This window comes from Thamnophis elegans, chromosome 15, assembly GCF_009769535.1.
Source record: "Thamnophis elegans isolate rThaEle1 chromosome 15, rThaEle1.pri, whole genome shotgun sequence".
NCBI classification, from domain to species: domain Eukaryota; kingdom Metazoa; phylum Chordata; class Lepidosauria; order Squamata; family Colubridae; genus Thamnophis; species Thamnophis elegans.
The window spans coordinates 19425870-19442963 of NC_045555.1; the positions used below are offsets into that span (position 1 = coordinate 19425870).

At 43.9% G+C, this 17094-nt stretch overlaps 1 protein-coding gene across 3 annotated transcripts in view; it reads right to left on the reverse strand.

Moving 5' to 3' along the window:
* The window catches only part of JMJD1C (jumonji domain containing 1C), a 130873-nt gene that overhangs the window by 78060 nt on the left and 35719 nt on the right, over nucleotides 1–17094 (reverse strand). For all 3 annotated transcript variants that reach the window (XM_032232310.1, XM_032232309.1, XM_032232311.1), the window contains exon 2: nucleotides 11762–11926. Coding sequence is in view for 2 of the 3 variants with exons in the window: in XM_032232309.1 (XP_032088200.1) it covers nucleotides 11762–11926 (165 nt within the window). In the remaining variant the exon portion in view is untranslated. The remainder of the gene's footprint in view (nucleotides 1–11761; nucleotides 11927–17094) is intronic.

Below are 17094 nucleotides of genomic sequence, written 5' to 3' on the forward strand. Positions count from 1 at the left end.
GAGTCTCGTAAGACATCTTGATGCACGCTCTGAGCCAGCGTCCGATGGTAGAGGACGTGACTTTCTTCCCCATGGAAGCTGGCTGGAATGACACAAATAAGGCCTCCGACTTACGGAAAGGAGCTGTTTGCTTGATGTAAATGCGTACCACCCACTGCACATCCAACTTGTGCCAGGTGACTTCCCTCTGGTGCTTGGGACGAGGGCAAAAATCAGGGAGTATCACTTCCTGTGCTCTGTGGCAGACGGTATTAATCTTCGGGACAAAGGCAGGGTCCAGTCTCAATATGACTCTGTCAGAGTCGAAAATGCAAAGGTCGCCTCTGACAGATAAGGCGGCCAACTCCAAAATTCTGCGGGCGGAGGTGATGGCGATCAGGAAAGCAGTCTTTATCGTAAGGTGGCGTAGGCCCCCCGTCCGCAACAGTTCAAAGGGTGATGCGGTCAATGCCTGCAGAACAACAGTCAAGTCCCAGGTAGGGTATCAATGAATGGTGGGCGGGCAAAGGTTGGACGCCCCCTTCAGGAATCCCTTTACCTGAGGATGTCGGGAAAAGGGTAATTGAGTGTCAGAAGACAGAATGGTGCTCAGGGCAGTGACCTGTCTATGGAGAGTGTTTGGCGCTAGCCCTTTGTCCAAACCATCCTGAAGAAATTCCAGGACTTGCGGAATGGTCGCGGAGGATGCCACAAGGTGGTGAGTGAGGCACCAACGGGAGAAAGCCGTCCATGTTGCCTTGTAGATCCGGACAGTGGATGGTCATCTAGAGGCCTGAATCGTCTGGATGACTCTGTCGGAGAAGCGATGAAGCCTCAGGAGGTCCCCCTCAAGTGCCAGACGGCCAACTGTAGCCACTGGGGCTCTGGGTGTTGGACGACCCCCTGGTTGAGGGAGATTTGCTCCTGAGGTATGCGCCACGGCTGGGACACCGACAGGCTGACTAGGTCGGCGAACCAAGTCCTCCTCGGCCAGTGGGGAGCGACAAGAAGCACCTCCACCCCCTCCTCCAGAACCTTCCAGATGACATGTGGTATCAGAGGAAGCGGGGGGAAGGCGTACATCCGACCCGGGGGCCAGCGGGATCTTAAAGCGTCCGTGCCCTCCGCCCCGGGGCAATGGAACCAGGTGAAGTACCTGGGAAGTTGGGCGCTGGCCGGCAAGGCGAACAGGTCGACCACCAGGTGGCCGAATCTCTGGGACAGCTGGTAAAACAGTCTCGGGTGCAGCCGCCATTCTGAGTTCTGGATGGTGGTTCTGCTGAGCCAGTCCGCTGTCACATTGTCCACGCCAGAGATGTGGTCTGCTCGAATTGACGCCAGGTGTCTCTCTGCCCAGCAACCCAAGGCCTCCGCTTCCGACATCAGAGCCAGAGACCGCGTGCCGTCTTGGTGGTTGATGTAGGCCTTGACGGCGATGTTGTCTGTCAGAATCAGTACATCGTGGCCCCTGACCTGGTCAAGGAAGTGGCGCAGGGCGAGTTTTGTGGCCCGGAGCTCCAGCCAGTTGATGTTGTGGGCGAGCTCCGCCTGCGACCACCTGCCCTGAACCACCACAGTCCCCAGATGAGCACCCCAGCCGAAAAGGCTGGCGTCTGTGGTGATTATCAGCCGCTTTGGCTCCCTGAAGTGACTGCCTTTGAGAAGGGCATCCGTCTGCCACCACCGGAGGGAGCGGAGGACCTTCGGGGGAACCCGTACCACCCTCCTGGAGTTGCTGGCCTTCTTCCTCTGGAGAGGGAGCAGGAACCATTGCAGTTCTCGCGTGTGCAACCGCGCCCACGGGACCACCAAGATGCAAGACACCAGCTTCCCCATCAGCTGTGAGAGAGAAAGGATCGAGGCCGACCCGGTAGAGCGGATGCTCCTCACGAGGCTCCAGATGCTGTTGACTTGTTCTTGAGTGAGGAAGACTTGGCAGGTCTCGGAATCGATGATTGTTCCGAGGTGCTGGATCCTGCAGGTCGGGTTCAGGTGGTTCTTGGTGAGGTTGACGGAGAACCCGTGAAGCTGCAGGGCCTTGATGGTGGTGGCCAGGTCTGCGTGGGCCTGCCCCCTGGACGACGAATGGATAAGGATGTTGTCCAGGTAGCATTCCAATCTTACGGGCAGAGACCGGAGACGTGCGACTACTGCGGCCAGCAGTTTGGTGAAAGTCCGCGGGGCCGACGAAAACCCGAAGGGAAGGGCCTTGTACTGGTAATGGCGATCGGCGAACTGGAACCTCAGAAACTGGCGGTGTGCCAGGTGGATCGGAACATGCAGGTACGCTTCTTTCAGGTCGATCGATGTCAGCAGATCGCCCTGTCTGACGCAGCCCAAGATGGTCTGAAGGGACTGCATCTTGAAGCGCTTGTACGCCAGATGCTTGTTCAGTTTCTTGAGGTCCAGGATCGCCCTCACCCCCCCTGATGACTTGGGGACCAGAAAAAGGATGGAGTAAAAGCCCCTGCCTTCTTGACCCCTGGGGACCTCCTCTATGGCCGCTATCTCCAAAAGGTGGTCTATTTCCGCTCTCATCAGTTGGAGCTTGTGGGAGGACCTGGGAACAGGGCAACGGAGGAAGGTTCTCGGGGGGGAAAGACAGGAATTCCAGGGTCAGCCCGTGGCGGACAGTGTTCCTGACCCAGCTGTCTGTCGTGCTCTCCTCCCATTGTGCGGCATAGAGCTGGAGACGGCCGCCTATGGGGGGAGCCCTGTGACGGTCACTTGGATTTTCTAAAGGGCTTGTTGGAATAGCCCACTTGGAAGGGTTTACGGAAACCCTGCTGCTTCCTTCTGTTCCTAAAGGAGGACCTATCCTGGGAGCGATCCTGCAAGGCGCCGTAGGCGCGACTGGGACCGGCTGTGGAAGTGGGAGGTTCGTTATTCTGAAAGGAATTCTTGCGGAAGGGCTGACCCTTCCGATCCTGTTTCTTAGTGACCGGAGGGAGCACCTTACGCTTGTCTTTGTTCTCGGTCAGGAATGGATCTAGGGCCTCGCCGAACAGCTTACCCCCCTTGAAGGGGGCGGAAGCCACCTTCCATTTCGCTTTTACGTCAGCCTGCCAGTGGCGGAGCCACAGCAGGTGCCTCGAGGTGACATTCAAGGCCAGCGCCCTGGATGAAAATTTGGTGGCAGCCAGGGACGCATCAGCAGAATACTCCACGGCGGCAATGATCTTGGTGATGTCCTGCCTAGTTTTGGAGTTGCCTGCCGGGAGGCCAGCCCGCAACTTGCGGAGCCAGAAGAGGGCTGCCCTGCCAAAATAAGAGGAGCTGGCAGATGCGCGCATGGCCCAGGCGGTGGCCTGGTGCATCTTAAGGGCCGCGGATTCCGCCCTCTTGTCCTCTGCCTTGAGTCCTTCTAGCAATTCCGCTGGAAGGGAAGTGGGGGATGTCAAGGGCCATAATAGGATTGTCCACCTGGGGAATCTTGAGGAGCTCCTCCAGGGGAGCTTCCATGGTAAATAGCTTCCTATCCGTCCCACTCGGATTGGCCATAGTCCCCGGCTGAACCCATTGCCGCTGGATGATGTCCAAGAATAATTGATTCAGATTCAGATTCTGAATCTGAAAGAATAATTGAGGGGCAGGCACGAGGTCTAAGGGTGGATGCACCTCTTTAACAGGCCTGCGCCGGGTCCTGGGGCCCTATGACTACACCTGTGGTTGGGTTAGGGATAGTTTTGACCTCGGGGGCTGGGAGATCCATTTGGGAACCCGCTGCCCTGGCCTTGGTAAGAAGAGGCCTAAACATGGCCGGATTAAACAGAGCTGAGCGCGTGGCCTGTTCAGGGGCAGGTTCCTCATCGTCCGATAGAACCGGAACCTCCATCTCAGGCTCCTCCTGATCTGACACCTCACTAAGCCCCATAGGGGTAGGAGAGGATGCCCTAGCTTCAGGGGCCTTGGCCTGACTGGCAGCTGGCTTGGGCGCCACAGAGGGCAACTGAGCCGCTAACTGCACCATGCCATCGGAGATGCCTTTGGATATGGCCCGAGCTACCACCTCCTCCATGGCCCTGGATAGGATGGACTGACCCTGAGGGGGAGGAGGCTCCAATTCAGATGGAGCTAAGGATTCCTCCTCAGCTCCTGAATCCAAGTCTGCTAGGGAATCCATAGCCATGGAATGGGTAGGGGATCCCAAGGATGCCCTATGAAGGTTGGGGGAGAACCCAAAGTCCTCACTGCCTGGGCCTAAAGGGGACTTCCCTCACTGGGATTCGCCCCTGGGAGATCCACCCCCTATCTCCCTTGAGGATGACTCCATAGGGATCTTGCGCTGTGCAGCCTGGGCCTTCTGGAACTGTTTCTCCAGGGCCTTCTGGCGGCGCAGTGCCATCTTTTCCTCAGCCTTGGAGGCCGAGCCTGCCTTAGGCTGCTTCTACCCTGGGGAAATACTCCCCCCAACTCCCTTGCCCGATGGATTGGGCCTGCTACGCTTACTGGGAGTGGGCCCGGTCTTTTCCCCTTGCCTCTCTTCCACGCTGATAGAATTGAGCTGCTGTTCCATTCTGGCAATGGCAGTAGACCAGGCCTGGGGTAGGCCAGAACCTGATCCATGCGCTGGGCCTTTAATGGCTCAGAGGCCTAGCCGGCTGAAGAGAGGACAGGGAGGCTGGAGCTGGCTGAAGTGATCGGCCTAGCGCCTGCGGATCTGCGCTGAAGGCAGGTAGGTGGGGGTTTTAAGCCCGGGTTCCCTGCAGCTGCTGGAAGGAGAAGGAGGGCAAGAGCCTGCGTGGGCTCCCACGTGAGACTCTGGGCTTAAGGCGGCCCTCTGCGGCGATCCGCTGTTCAAAGGACGCCGCGCGGCAAGATTAGAGGCCTGGGAGTGAAAGCGCACCAAAACGGTCTTTTTTAAAATGGCGGCCATTCGTGCCACGGGCCTGGAGCGTCGTCGGGCTTTTTGGAGCCTAACGCTCCTGTCAGGGGCTCAGAAGGGCTTTGGCTGTCCGATCACCCCCCCCCCCAGTACTCACTGAACCGGTGATTTAAGGAGAACCGACCTAGCAGCAGCCCCAGGTGGAGGCTGGGCTGCAATCGCCCCAGGGAGCCTGCCTGCGCGATGGAGTAAACACAGAAATCCTTGCAGAGGTAGAAATGCAGGGAAACCTATCTTCAAGCTAACTAGCAGGTCTAACAAAAAAATGGAGCTACAATATCTCTAGCCAAAATTTAAGAAAGTGGGGTCCAGCTTGCTGCACAAGGACTGGAGCCCCTGGAAAGACGTCCTGTAGGGCGACTGAGTTTTTTAAAACTGAGCCTCTGGAGCAAACAGGAGGCGGAGCTACAACAAAAAATCAAACTCAGTTCCTTGGGCAGCAAGCTGAAGTTAACCCGAGCTTGGACACTCCAAGCAGCGCCTAGGAGAATATCTCTCTTGACTATTTCCAGGCATACTTTAAATGAGCAATTAGGTGCATGAATGCTTCATTATGTACTTTTACAAAGTATACAGACTTGGTGCTCTCTGATCTTGATTGTGTTGTTGCAAACATTTCATTCCCCAAACTACATAACATCATCATTGCATCATGTCCAAGTTCAGAGAGCACCAAGAACCTCTCATTTCAAACCTGAGCTACAAATATTCTCCTTTATTGGCATACAGAATGGTTTTCACTTGTTTTGCATTTAGGCTAAGTTTTACTTCCCTTCCACCATTTTTCCACTGAATAATTCAGTTAGATAAAAAGATCCAATCCAGAACTGCAACACGGGGAAGGTAGAGATAGTCCATTCTTTTTAAGTTTGGAGGTGAAGTCTATGGTGACAAGTCCTGTATCAGCCCTTAAACTACTTCCAGGGTGTTTTCCTTGAGCATCTCAGTTGTTGTGAATGAAATCACATATCTACCTACTCATCATGTTTTGAACTCTTTTTAAATTAACTTTGAAATTCTGTCTATTTTTATACCATTTGCTCTGAGAGCAGAAAGAACATTTTCTTGCATATTCAAAGGAATTACTATTGGAAACAAATATTCTTTATTTTAAAAATATATACAATATAGATTCAGGAGGGAAAATTAATTATTGACTTTTTAACAAATGTCCAAATCAACCGTCTTTATGAATATACAAGTTTCAAATTGCTGATAGTCAATGACCTGCTTATAACTAAAATAGAATACAGCAGAGATAAAACACAACACAAAACAAAATAATGAAATTTCACAAGCCAGGGAGTGGCCAATGTCACATACAGACATGAAAATTTAGCAACTCTAAGATAATGTTGTGATAAAGATCAGCCAACAGGTAAGAAAGGTGCCTTAAATCTTCTGAAGGATAGAATAAAGCAGGAGAGGCTGCTGATCCTCGTAAAATGAACAATGGAACATTATATGACTCAAAGTTTCTATCGAGCCTAAACCAGAAAGACACAGGAACTGTGAAATAGGGATGTTATGACATACTGCAAATAATACTGAAGAGGACAAAACATCAAACTGTGAAAAAGAAGGCTCAAGGATTAAAAAAAAAGACAGAAGACTGGCCTCGTTCTGGTTTTTTTTTCTTTTCTTTTTGTGATCCAGCAGGCTGGAAATTAAAGTGCAATCAGCTTGGCAATTAACTCTCAAATGAATGTCTTACCATATCAAAGCCTAGCAGGAAAATACTGTTCAACAGAAGCCTGAAAAGCCAAGTTTTTTTTCCATTATGCTTCTTAACCATCTGGATTTAAAATATTCTAAAAAGAATGAGGGAGCCAAGTTCTACTGGGGAAAAAGTTAATTTCTGCCAGAAACTAGAGCATGCTTGCAGAAACATTAGCCCCACCTCACTGAAGGGCCAAGACAGGTCTGAGAAACATTTACAGACTATCCTATTCATAAACAACTCTGGGTAGCATATGTATTTAAAAACAATATTGAATACAAACTTAAAAAATGGACTAAAACACCTATCATAATGATTAAATTCCCACATAGTTAACTAACATGGTGCTTCCTAAGCTCCTATGGAAAGCGCCAGGACCTCAAAGTACACTTAAAGGACCGCAGGGTGCAACCAACGTAAAGCTGGGGGGTGGGGAAAGAGAGAGGATGCCGTTTCACAGGATGGGCATTATGAAAACCTGGCACCTAAATGCCTTAGGGCCATGATGGTGAACCTATGGCACGTGTGCAACAGGTGGCACGGGGAGCCATTTCTTTTTTTTAAAATAAGTTTTTAATTTTTTTTTAATTTAAAACAAATACAACATCCTTCTTTACATGCTATAGAAAGTGTATCAGTTGGTTACAAAAAGACTTTCGTGCATCTCTTCCACAGTCAATAAACAATTCATATTAACTTAAGTATTTTAACTCAAATATTTATACATGTCACCATCATCATAGCTCCATTTTCATTTGACTATAATTGTTTAAGCGTCCTTCATCACAAAATATACCAAAATTTAATACATAACCACTTACTGCTGGCCTTTCAATTACTATTTCTAAAATCCTCCACTAACACTAAATCCTTATGTCCTATTCTAGCTAAACATCCATAATATTTAATAACAAAGATTTCTAATCCTCCTTTCCAAATCAGTTTAAAGTTTACATCCAGTTTCCTTATGTTATACCCATATCTATATATACATTGTTATTTTTATCCCTCCTCTATTTGACTACATCCTGTATCATAACATTTTCCCCCTAATAATCAAACTTTAATTGTATCTAACCTAGTTCTTTACTATATGTGGTTAATCTTTGGTGAGATTCACAGCCTTTGGGGCTGGTTGGTAGCTCAACAGCTCGAGTCCTAACCAAGGACCTAGGAATTGTTAAGGTAACGTAGAAGGATATAAGCTGTTCCAAGTAGGGTGGTTTTTTGTAGAATCAGAATGTTCAAGTCTGATAAATTTAAAATTTCCAAAAAGCGAGGTAGCCCTTTGGGTATTGCTCCAAGGGCTCCAATTACAATCGGGACAACACACAATTTCTTTTTCCACAGTCGCTCAACTTCAATTTGCAAGTCCTGGTACTTGTTAGCTTTTGGTCAGCTTTGCCTTCAATACTTTTCAAGTATTGGCTATGCATAGCTTTGTTTTTCCAATTTTCAACTCGCTTCTCAATTACTACTTTCTTATATTCAGCTTTTGACTTAGTTGTCTTTAAAAGGCCTCCTTTATTTACTTCCTTAATCATTGGTTCTTCACTTTTCTGGATGTAATCATTCAAGCTGCGTTTTTCTTCTTCCGCAGTCTGTTTTACTTGTAGGAGTCCTCGACCAGCCTCTGGTCTTGGTAGATATAATCGGTCATCATCACTTTTAGGGTGTAAAGCATGATTCATTGTCATAAACTTCCTTGTTTTTCTGTCCAAATTGTCCAACTCCATCTGGGTCCAGTCAATTATTCCTACAGAGTATCGAATCACAGGTACAGGTATTTATGGCTTTTATGATGTTTCCTCCATTCAATTTGGACTTTAATATCTTGCGAATTCGTCGTACTTGGCTGAAGTTAATTCCTTGACTTTATTATGCATTAAGTCAGAGGCCTCTAAAATCCCCAAGTACTTGTAGCCTTCTTCTGGTTTTACTGCCTATAGCATTTCTTCATTCTCAAGTTCTATTCCATCATCTTCTATGACCTTGCCTGCTTTGGTTGCCATTGCTGCACATTTGTCAATTCCAAACTGCATACTAATGTCTTGGCTGAATTCTTTTGTGCTTTCAATTAATAAATTCAGTTCAGCTTTTGTTTTACCAAACAGCTTCAAATCATCCATGTATACCAAGAGCGAAATTTTCACTCCTTTCTTTGCAAGTTCCCATCCACAGTTCATCTTCTTCAAGATGATGATGAACCTTTATGTATAATCCAAAGGGATTGCTAATCTTCCTTACATGGGTATGATTCAATATTCATATTCAATTATACTCATCATAACACTACACATTGTATACATTAGTAACATTATCAGTTATTTATTTACTCTCTCTCTCTCTGTCTCCACATGCTGCAATTTGAGAAGGGGGAAAAAGGAGGCTTTCTTTCTCCTCAAGTCCACGGAGGGAGATTTCCTCCTTCACAATGAAAACAGCGGGTGGAGCGCCTCATCCCAGCACTGGTCCCATGTCAAATAGGGGAAACACACACACTCTGATGGGCCAATCTCTCTGTCATTCCCCCCCTCCCTGGGGAACTTGTTTCCCCATTGCATACCCTTTCTGTGCCAGTGAAAGGCGCTGGGCATCGGGGGCACTGCACCCACAACTGCCCACCACCTATCAGGGAGACCGCCGGCGCTGCCAGGTGCCTCCCAGTGCAGGTGAGCCGTGGTTGGCTGGGCGGGAGGGTCATGAGGCTTCAGGCCAGGACCGCATGAGCACGGCTGCCCCACCAAGGATAGCGTTCGCCTCCGTTGCCTCTGAAGGCGGCAGGGAGCGGTAGGTCCTGTGGTTGTGAGTGGAAGGTGCTGGAAGCCTCTGGAGAGCCTTGGGGGGGTGGGATTTTCACCCTCCCCAGGCTCCTAGAAATCCTCTGGAGCCTGGGGAGAGTGGAAAAATGGGACCATCATGCACCAAATGTTAGCAAGGAGGGCAGGGGTCGCGCACGCATGTGCGGGTGGTGGTGGTTGCATGCGCATGGGGAGGGTCTGCATGAATACTATTATGGGTGTGGCACACACACCCAAGACACCCTGCCCTCTTCCCGCTTTTGGCACGCGATGCCAAAAAGGTTCGCCATCACTGCCTTAGGGCTACACTGTCTTAGATATGGAAGCATGTTCATTCTGTGAATACTGGATAGGTAGAAAGGTGGTCCCTCAGACAATCAGGCCCTATGACTTTTAACAGAGTAGAATAGGTAACTGAGGGTTGAACTGTCTGGAGTCCTTGGAACATCACTGCATGGATCATGTTACCTAGCTGGGTAATGAAACATCTGCATATTGTGAAATGAAATGTCTGTAAGCAAACAACCAAGCTCTGAGAGCACCAAGGACTTCACACCTATGACTTTTGATTGTAACTTCCAGCACAACCAGTTTTCTGAATATGCAGATCTAATCATAACAGAGAACTTGCTTGGAAAACTTTAAGGACTACAATTATTTCCCTTCGAATATCAGATACTGGTCAATATTTGTCATAAATCCTGCCTTTTCCTTAAGAGTGCTCTCATTAATTAAGGAGCTTAAAATAGAGAAATGCTTATCAAGACAATATGTCTGTAATTACTAAAAAGGAATGACTACTGTGTGCCCTGCATTCAGCCAAATATGAAACACCTTATTAATATCCATGAAAAGGATTGACCAACTTGACTCCGCTAGCTAACATTTTCTTTTAATAACACAGGGGAGGAATTTCATATTAATCTGCCTTAGATAAAAACACCTATGGTATTAGTGAAAGGCTTTTGGGAAATAGCCAAATTTCCAAAAATTTCATTGTTTCATAATAGAGGCGGTCCTTGCTTAATGACCATTCTTTATCAATTGTTCAAAGTTATGACAGTGCTAAAAAATGTGACTTATGACCAGGTTACTTTTTTGATTAGTAGTACTGAAAATCCCATTACAAAAGTTTATTTGAGCTGGTGTATGACTAGCATATAGATTTCCAACTATTAAGATGAAAAAACAAGGGACAGAAATCTAAACATATTGGTTATGAATTTAATCAATTTAGATGAACCAAAGTACTTAGATAATTTTAAACTGTTTTAACAGTTCTGTTACTCTGTACATCCCCATTCAAAATCTCTTGGCAAAATCCAAAACCATTGACAATGCTACTTTTCTGAACTTTGAATGGTTATTAAATGAACTGTTGTAAGTTGAGGGCCAGATGTAATTAGCACCAACTTTTTCTAAACATTCTCTGAGAAAATTGAATAAACCTGACAAAATCTTTTGTTGAATTACTGTAATTTTCAGATTTTATTTATTTTTTAAATTTTAATCAAATCTAAAGAGACTAAAATCTTAAAAACCTTAAGATGATTTTAAGATCGTTAACCACTGATTTGTTAGAATCCGCTCTGCCCTAGATAGCCCACAAATGAAGGAAACTTGCATTACCAAACAAATCCACTGAAGAGAATCCTGAACATTAGAAGAAAGCAAGGGAAGCAACCATTTCAGAGAAGCTTGTATCTCTAGTCACATTGTGAGCCTTATTCAGGGATTGGCTAAACTAATGCACGATGGGTTCCCACTGGATGGCTCATTCAGAAATTAATACATTACAGATCAAAACAGCTGGGAGAAAAAAACTGCAACCCAAGTCTCTTTGTCTGTTCAGCTCATCCATGGTAGGCTGCATACAAAGATCCTCATGAGAATAAGAAATGAGAACAATGTTTAATTGGAAGCCAGTAACTTTGCACAGTAGCCCCAAGATGAACAAGAGAAGATCAGAGAGCATCACAAATCTCTGCAGGAAATGAAAAACATGGCTAGCAGACACTTATGCCTGACCCTTATGTAAGACAGAAAAAAACAGCTGAGCTAAGTGGCAGGAATAATGCCAATAGCAAAAAGTTGTAGAATACTTTCAATATGAAATTTGTGAAGTGTCACAATAGAAGCTTGCAACAGTATATCCCAAATAGAGCAGTATCAAGATCCAATCTGATTTTAGAATTGAAAGAAGAAAAAAACAAGCTGCATGGTTTTTCTAATCAATGAAGAATACTACGTCATATGCCCTCATAACAGGAGGTTTTTACAAACAGACTGATTTAGAAATTGCAAACAGCAAAATAACACTACTGTATTTTCTAAAGTTTCTCAATGGAAGTTAAAAACATAAAATAGGCATCTTACCAGTGCAGGCCACTGAATATGCTTGAGTTTTGATCCCTGAGACTGGCTAGGATCCTTCCTCTTTGCCCAGATCAGTTGGTATTCCACAAGGAATGCTGCAAAATCTTCATAAACTTTAACCCATTCTCGTTTTTCCCATTCAAGATCATCAAATTCCACATATACCTAGGAACACAAATTAAACAATTATTTGTTTACTAATTTATTAAACAATTATTACTGCATAGCTTTACTACAAAAAGGCTAGCAGAACACGTTGATATTTAGAACTTTTCTAAATTATTTCATGCTTAGTTTTTAAGCTCTGATTTAAGAAAAAAAACACCGTATAAAATCTAATGCAACATTTGAGAACAAAGAATGCAAATAATAGATATCAAAATCTGATAAATGTATTCCCTCTTTTTCATAGATGGAGGTTAGCAAAGAGGCAGTCTAACAGAAAAAAAAGAAATTTCAAGAAAATGAACTTTTAAAACATTTTCCACTCATAAAGAATACATGTTTAACTACAAATGACCATAACCCATATTTTGCATCCAACTTTGACAACGCATTATGATAATGGTTCTCTTTTTAAAGGACTCTTTTTCTGAATATATGAAATTCCTCCAGTTACTATTTAATTCCTACACGGGATAAACTATTGACTTACACTATTATATGAAAGTGTTACTGCACATTAGGGGATACCCACAGGAAAAACTCAAAATGCATCGTTCTAAAACTGCTATTGCACCAAAAACTTCTCTTTAAAATATATATTTGGTTTTAATCTTTAATGCTGTCTAAAAAAGTGAGAGAATCATTATTATAAATGAGAATGTCAGGAGAAAAAAAAATAGCATCCTTCAATTTTAATCTCCTTACTTGGTAAATAAGCATTAAAAAGCGGAAAGCGACTGCTACATTTACAATATTTAGCTGCAACCAAAGTAAGTTTCTATGTGGTTCATTTGTTAGCCAGCAAGGAAAGCTGTTTATTGATTGTGAGTTAATTAAATTGTGTTTGATTGCCGAATGTGTCCAGAAAAAATACTTATTTTAAGACTGAAAAAACAGTTGCCCCAAGAGTTGAGGACACTGGGAGCAACTTCAATAATCAATTAAAAAAGCAAATTATTTCTGGTGGTTTTCCTTGGCTCCAGATGAGTCCACAGATGTTACTAATACTGCTCAGTTGTTGTTGTTTATTCAAGGAAATGACTGAAGACTTAGCCTCTATAAATAGTTTGTGTGGAACAACTACAGGCAAGAACAGTTTCAAAGAAGTTGAGAAAACACTAGTTCAGTGCAACTTGTAGTCCATTAAATGCGTTTTAACTGACTGTGGTAAACATGTATGAGCAGAACAAATAGGCTTAGTTGCACAAATTTACATACCTTGTGAAAATGTAAGGTTTTTTTTAAAAAGCCCATGGTTATTCATTGCATAGTCATCAGCAGGCACTTTTGTAAAATATTTTAATCATGTGTTATTATGGAACCAATAGTATCAATGGTGAACTTATTTCATTTTTGTGCAGTGTCAATTCTGTGCTTTTTTTCTCAGAAACAGAACTTTCTAGACTTGCCCTCATACAAAGCAATTCAATGGCCCAGCAGTGGAAAAGTTTTATAGGTAGTCCTTGAGTTACAACCGCAATTTAGACATGAATTGCTGTTAATAAGTGCTGTGTCATAAAGCATGAGTTCATGTGACCACTGGAGATCCAGGTGTCCTGTTGTCATAACCCAAGAAGCATGGGTCATAAAACAAAAATAAGAGTCCCAGGTAAGGAGTATGGTATGCTACATGGGGGAGTGCCCTTGGAGGCAGGGAAAAATTTGGGTGCAAGTTGGGGGTCGATGTTGTGTTGTGGTATTTTCGAAGTATTCATCAGAACACATCAGGTTTTACACCAGAAATCTAACTGGCAGAGATAAAAATGAACAGAAGCTTTGATTCCTTACACATTTTCAACAAAGCAGTTGAAATTCCCTTTAAAATACAGCTTAAAAAGTCACCTTCATAAAGAGCTACTGCATGTTATTTAGTCCACTCTTCCAAATGTGGTATATTTTACTTTATGCTTTGATTTGGCAAGAAAGCATTTCACTCACATGAAAGCTCTGAAAATCAAAATGCCAAAAATTTCAGAATCCAAATTTAGAAGTACATTTTAGCTTGTTTCTGCAAAAGATACTTAATACTTACACAAATAGCTAAAATATGTTAAGAAATCATATTTGTTTGTGGGTCTGTTTATAACAGTTTCTCCTTTTAAGTAGCATTTTAAAATGCATTAACATTACTATAATAAGATATTAACACAGTTTAAAATGTCTAGCCTACTGATCATAGAGAACACTGGCAGCTTCTCAAACATCTGTTAAAGATCAGGTTTCACTTGCATGGAAGCAATCAATGGAGCTATGCAACTCTTAGCAGGTCCAAAGAAATACTCAGTTCTAATAAGTGAACTGAAAACAGTTGATGAACTCTTTAAAATACTTCTAAATATTTTTCTTTAAATAAGTTTACATTGTTAAAGTAATGTTTATACACACACCTACACACAATTCTGCAATTTGGTAGGGTAGTAATTTTAGTTTGGATTTTAATTCAAAGAGCTGTCTGTATTTATAGATAAAAATGGAACCCATATTATCAGTGAAAAACGATAGGCTAACTTACAAAAATGTTTTTGATCCTTTGTTTAATTGAAAAATGAATTTTTTTATGAAACTCTATGACATGTTATTAAAATTACTTGTTTCTGCTGTAGATGTCACATCATGCAGTACTTTTATTTACACTTAAGCCTCGATTTTGAGGATACTGTTTTAAAAATGTTAAACTACTACAAGTGGTCCTCAACTTATGACCACAATTGAACCCAAAGTTTCTGTTGCTGAGACATTTGTTAAGTGAATTTTGCTCCATTTTATGACCTTTCTTGCCACCGTTGTTAAATGAATCACTGCAGATGTTTAGTTAGTAACACGGTTGTTAAGTGAATCTGACTTTGTCAGAAGATCGCAAAAGATGATCATAAGACATCGGGACACGGTAATAAAAAAAAATAAGTCAATTGCCAAGTATCTGAATTTCGATCATGTGACCATGGGGATGCTGCAACAGTGTGAAAAAGTTACTTTTTTCAATGCGATTGTAACTTTGGTCACTAAATGAACTGTTACAAGTCAAGGACTACCTGTGTATAATTTCCCATAAAGTAGGAAAGGGGAAGATACAGTTTCTGATCATCAGTGAATCACTTCTGTAATCACATTACTTCTTTGGGTTGACTGCAGGAAAAATAAAGACAACCAACTGGAGAAGGCCACTCTTTTTATCTGCTTTTCCTATATTTGTAACTACAATCTGTTAGTTTGTGAAACTGCCATTCAGTAGACATAGGATATAGCGATTAGCTGCACTGAGTCAGCAAAAAAAGAGAGCAAACAGGAGTTCAGGAGGGAGGGTTGCACTTTGTTCATCAGAGAAATGTGGAGAGGGAAGGGATTGCTATAACTGCAGAAAGATGACACACTTGTCCTCAAGGATCTTAAAGGATGTCATGGAGAAGAGAGGGCAGAAATGCATAGAGGTGTTCCGGAAGCAGGCAAGGCAGGAAGTTTCACGAAATCCAGCAGCATCATGAAAAAAATATCCTAATGTAAGAGCCCTTCATAGGATCACATAGTCTAAGGAAAAGCCAGATTTGCCTTTGCCAGAAATGTTTAAATAAACACCAGAGTAGTGGATTCCTGCACTGGACTTGGCATGGACTATGCTAGATGATTCGTCAAATCCCTTCTGTCCTTTAGTTTATGATTTTGTGTCCATTCTGTGCACACATCCTGCTGTGTGACCTATATTTCCACCAGTACAGAATCACAATTATCAAATTTATGTGGCACTTAATGTAAATCACAGTGGCTTGCAATAAAATAGAAAAAATCATCCTATTATAATAGCAGATTAAGTTATTTAAACAATAAAAAGCAACACCAATAAATTATAAGTACTTTTAACAAAATCTGATTTCATATGTAACCAAATGTCCTCCAGAAGTCTCTACTACATTCCAAAAGGCAATAACTAAGGGGGCCGGGATAGCCTATCTTCCAGAGGGAGGCAGTTTCAGAGAATGGGAACCATGATTTAAAAAACCCTAGCTTCCTCCTGTCCCCACCCCCCAAAGAAGGCAAAGTAATTTTTCTTGAGAGGATCTTGTGACATATTGTCTTAATTGGTACATATGATCCTTTAGATAAGAGGTATCAAACTCAAAACCTGTCGGCCAGATACAGCCCACAGGATACTTAGATCTGGCCTGGAAACAGCAAACAACTAGCCCACAGTGCTTCTGCCAGTGAAAACGGGCTCCCAAACTCGTTTTCAGCTGCCAGTCTCCTGCAACCCTATGCCAATGAAAATGGAGCTCGAGAGCCCCTTTTCACTGGCAGAGCACTCAGGACATCCCAGGCACCCCCGACAAGGCATGCGGCCCTCCTGAGCTCAGGTTTCACTGGCAAAGGGTTGTAAGAGGCCATGGCAGTAGAAAACGGAGCTTGGAAGCCCATTTTTATTGGCAGAGCACTCGGGCCACCCCAGGAGTGATGTTGAGCTGGCCATGCCCCCCCCCCCAAGTCAAACACAACCCTGATGCATCCCTCAATGAAATAGAGTTTGACATCCCTGCTTTAGATATTCAGGTGATAAGCCTGCAGTCATGGTAACATCTGAATTGAGCTTGGAAACCAACTGCTAACCATTGCAGGGCCTACAAAATGGTTGCCATACATCCAAAGTAATAATCAGCAGTTAATTATGTGGCTATTGCACTCTGGATGAATTCTACCTTCATGTCTGTTCCTTTCCAGGCAGTGCTATTCCACCCAATGATGAACAAGCAGTAAATCCACCTTCCCAGGGTTTCAATTTGTTTTTTCCCATCCAGATTCTCAAAGCCTCCTGTCAGCTCTTGAAGGTAGATGAGACTAGGAATCCATGTGTAGGCTAGCATTACTTTTATTGCAAAGCTATAACAGAAAAATTGTGCAAGTCTGAGTTATTTCATCTCCTCTCCATCTTCACTTTATTTTCATGAGGACTAGGGAGACTTTTGTCTGACAATTTACTCAGGTTAAATCCCTACCCTGGATTCGGTCCTCTTTTCCAGGATAGCCTTGGAAAAGGTGTTTTATGGTGCATAAAGCACTTTCAGCCTTTGTTAATTGTCATTCCACCCACATGAATGTATTTTGGGAGCTGCAAGGTCCCGAAATCACATCACCATGATTCTACATAGTCACTTAAGAAGAGTCTTGCGGATAGAATGGGC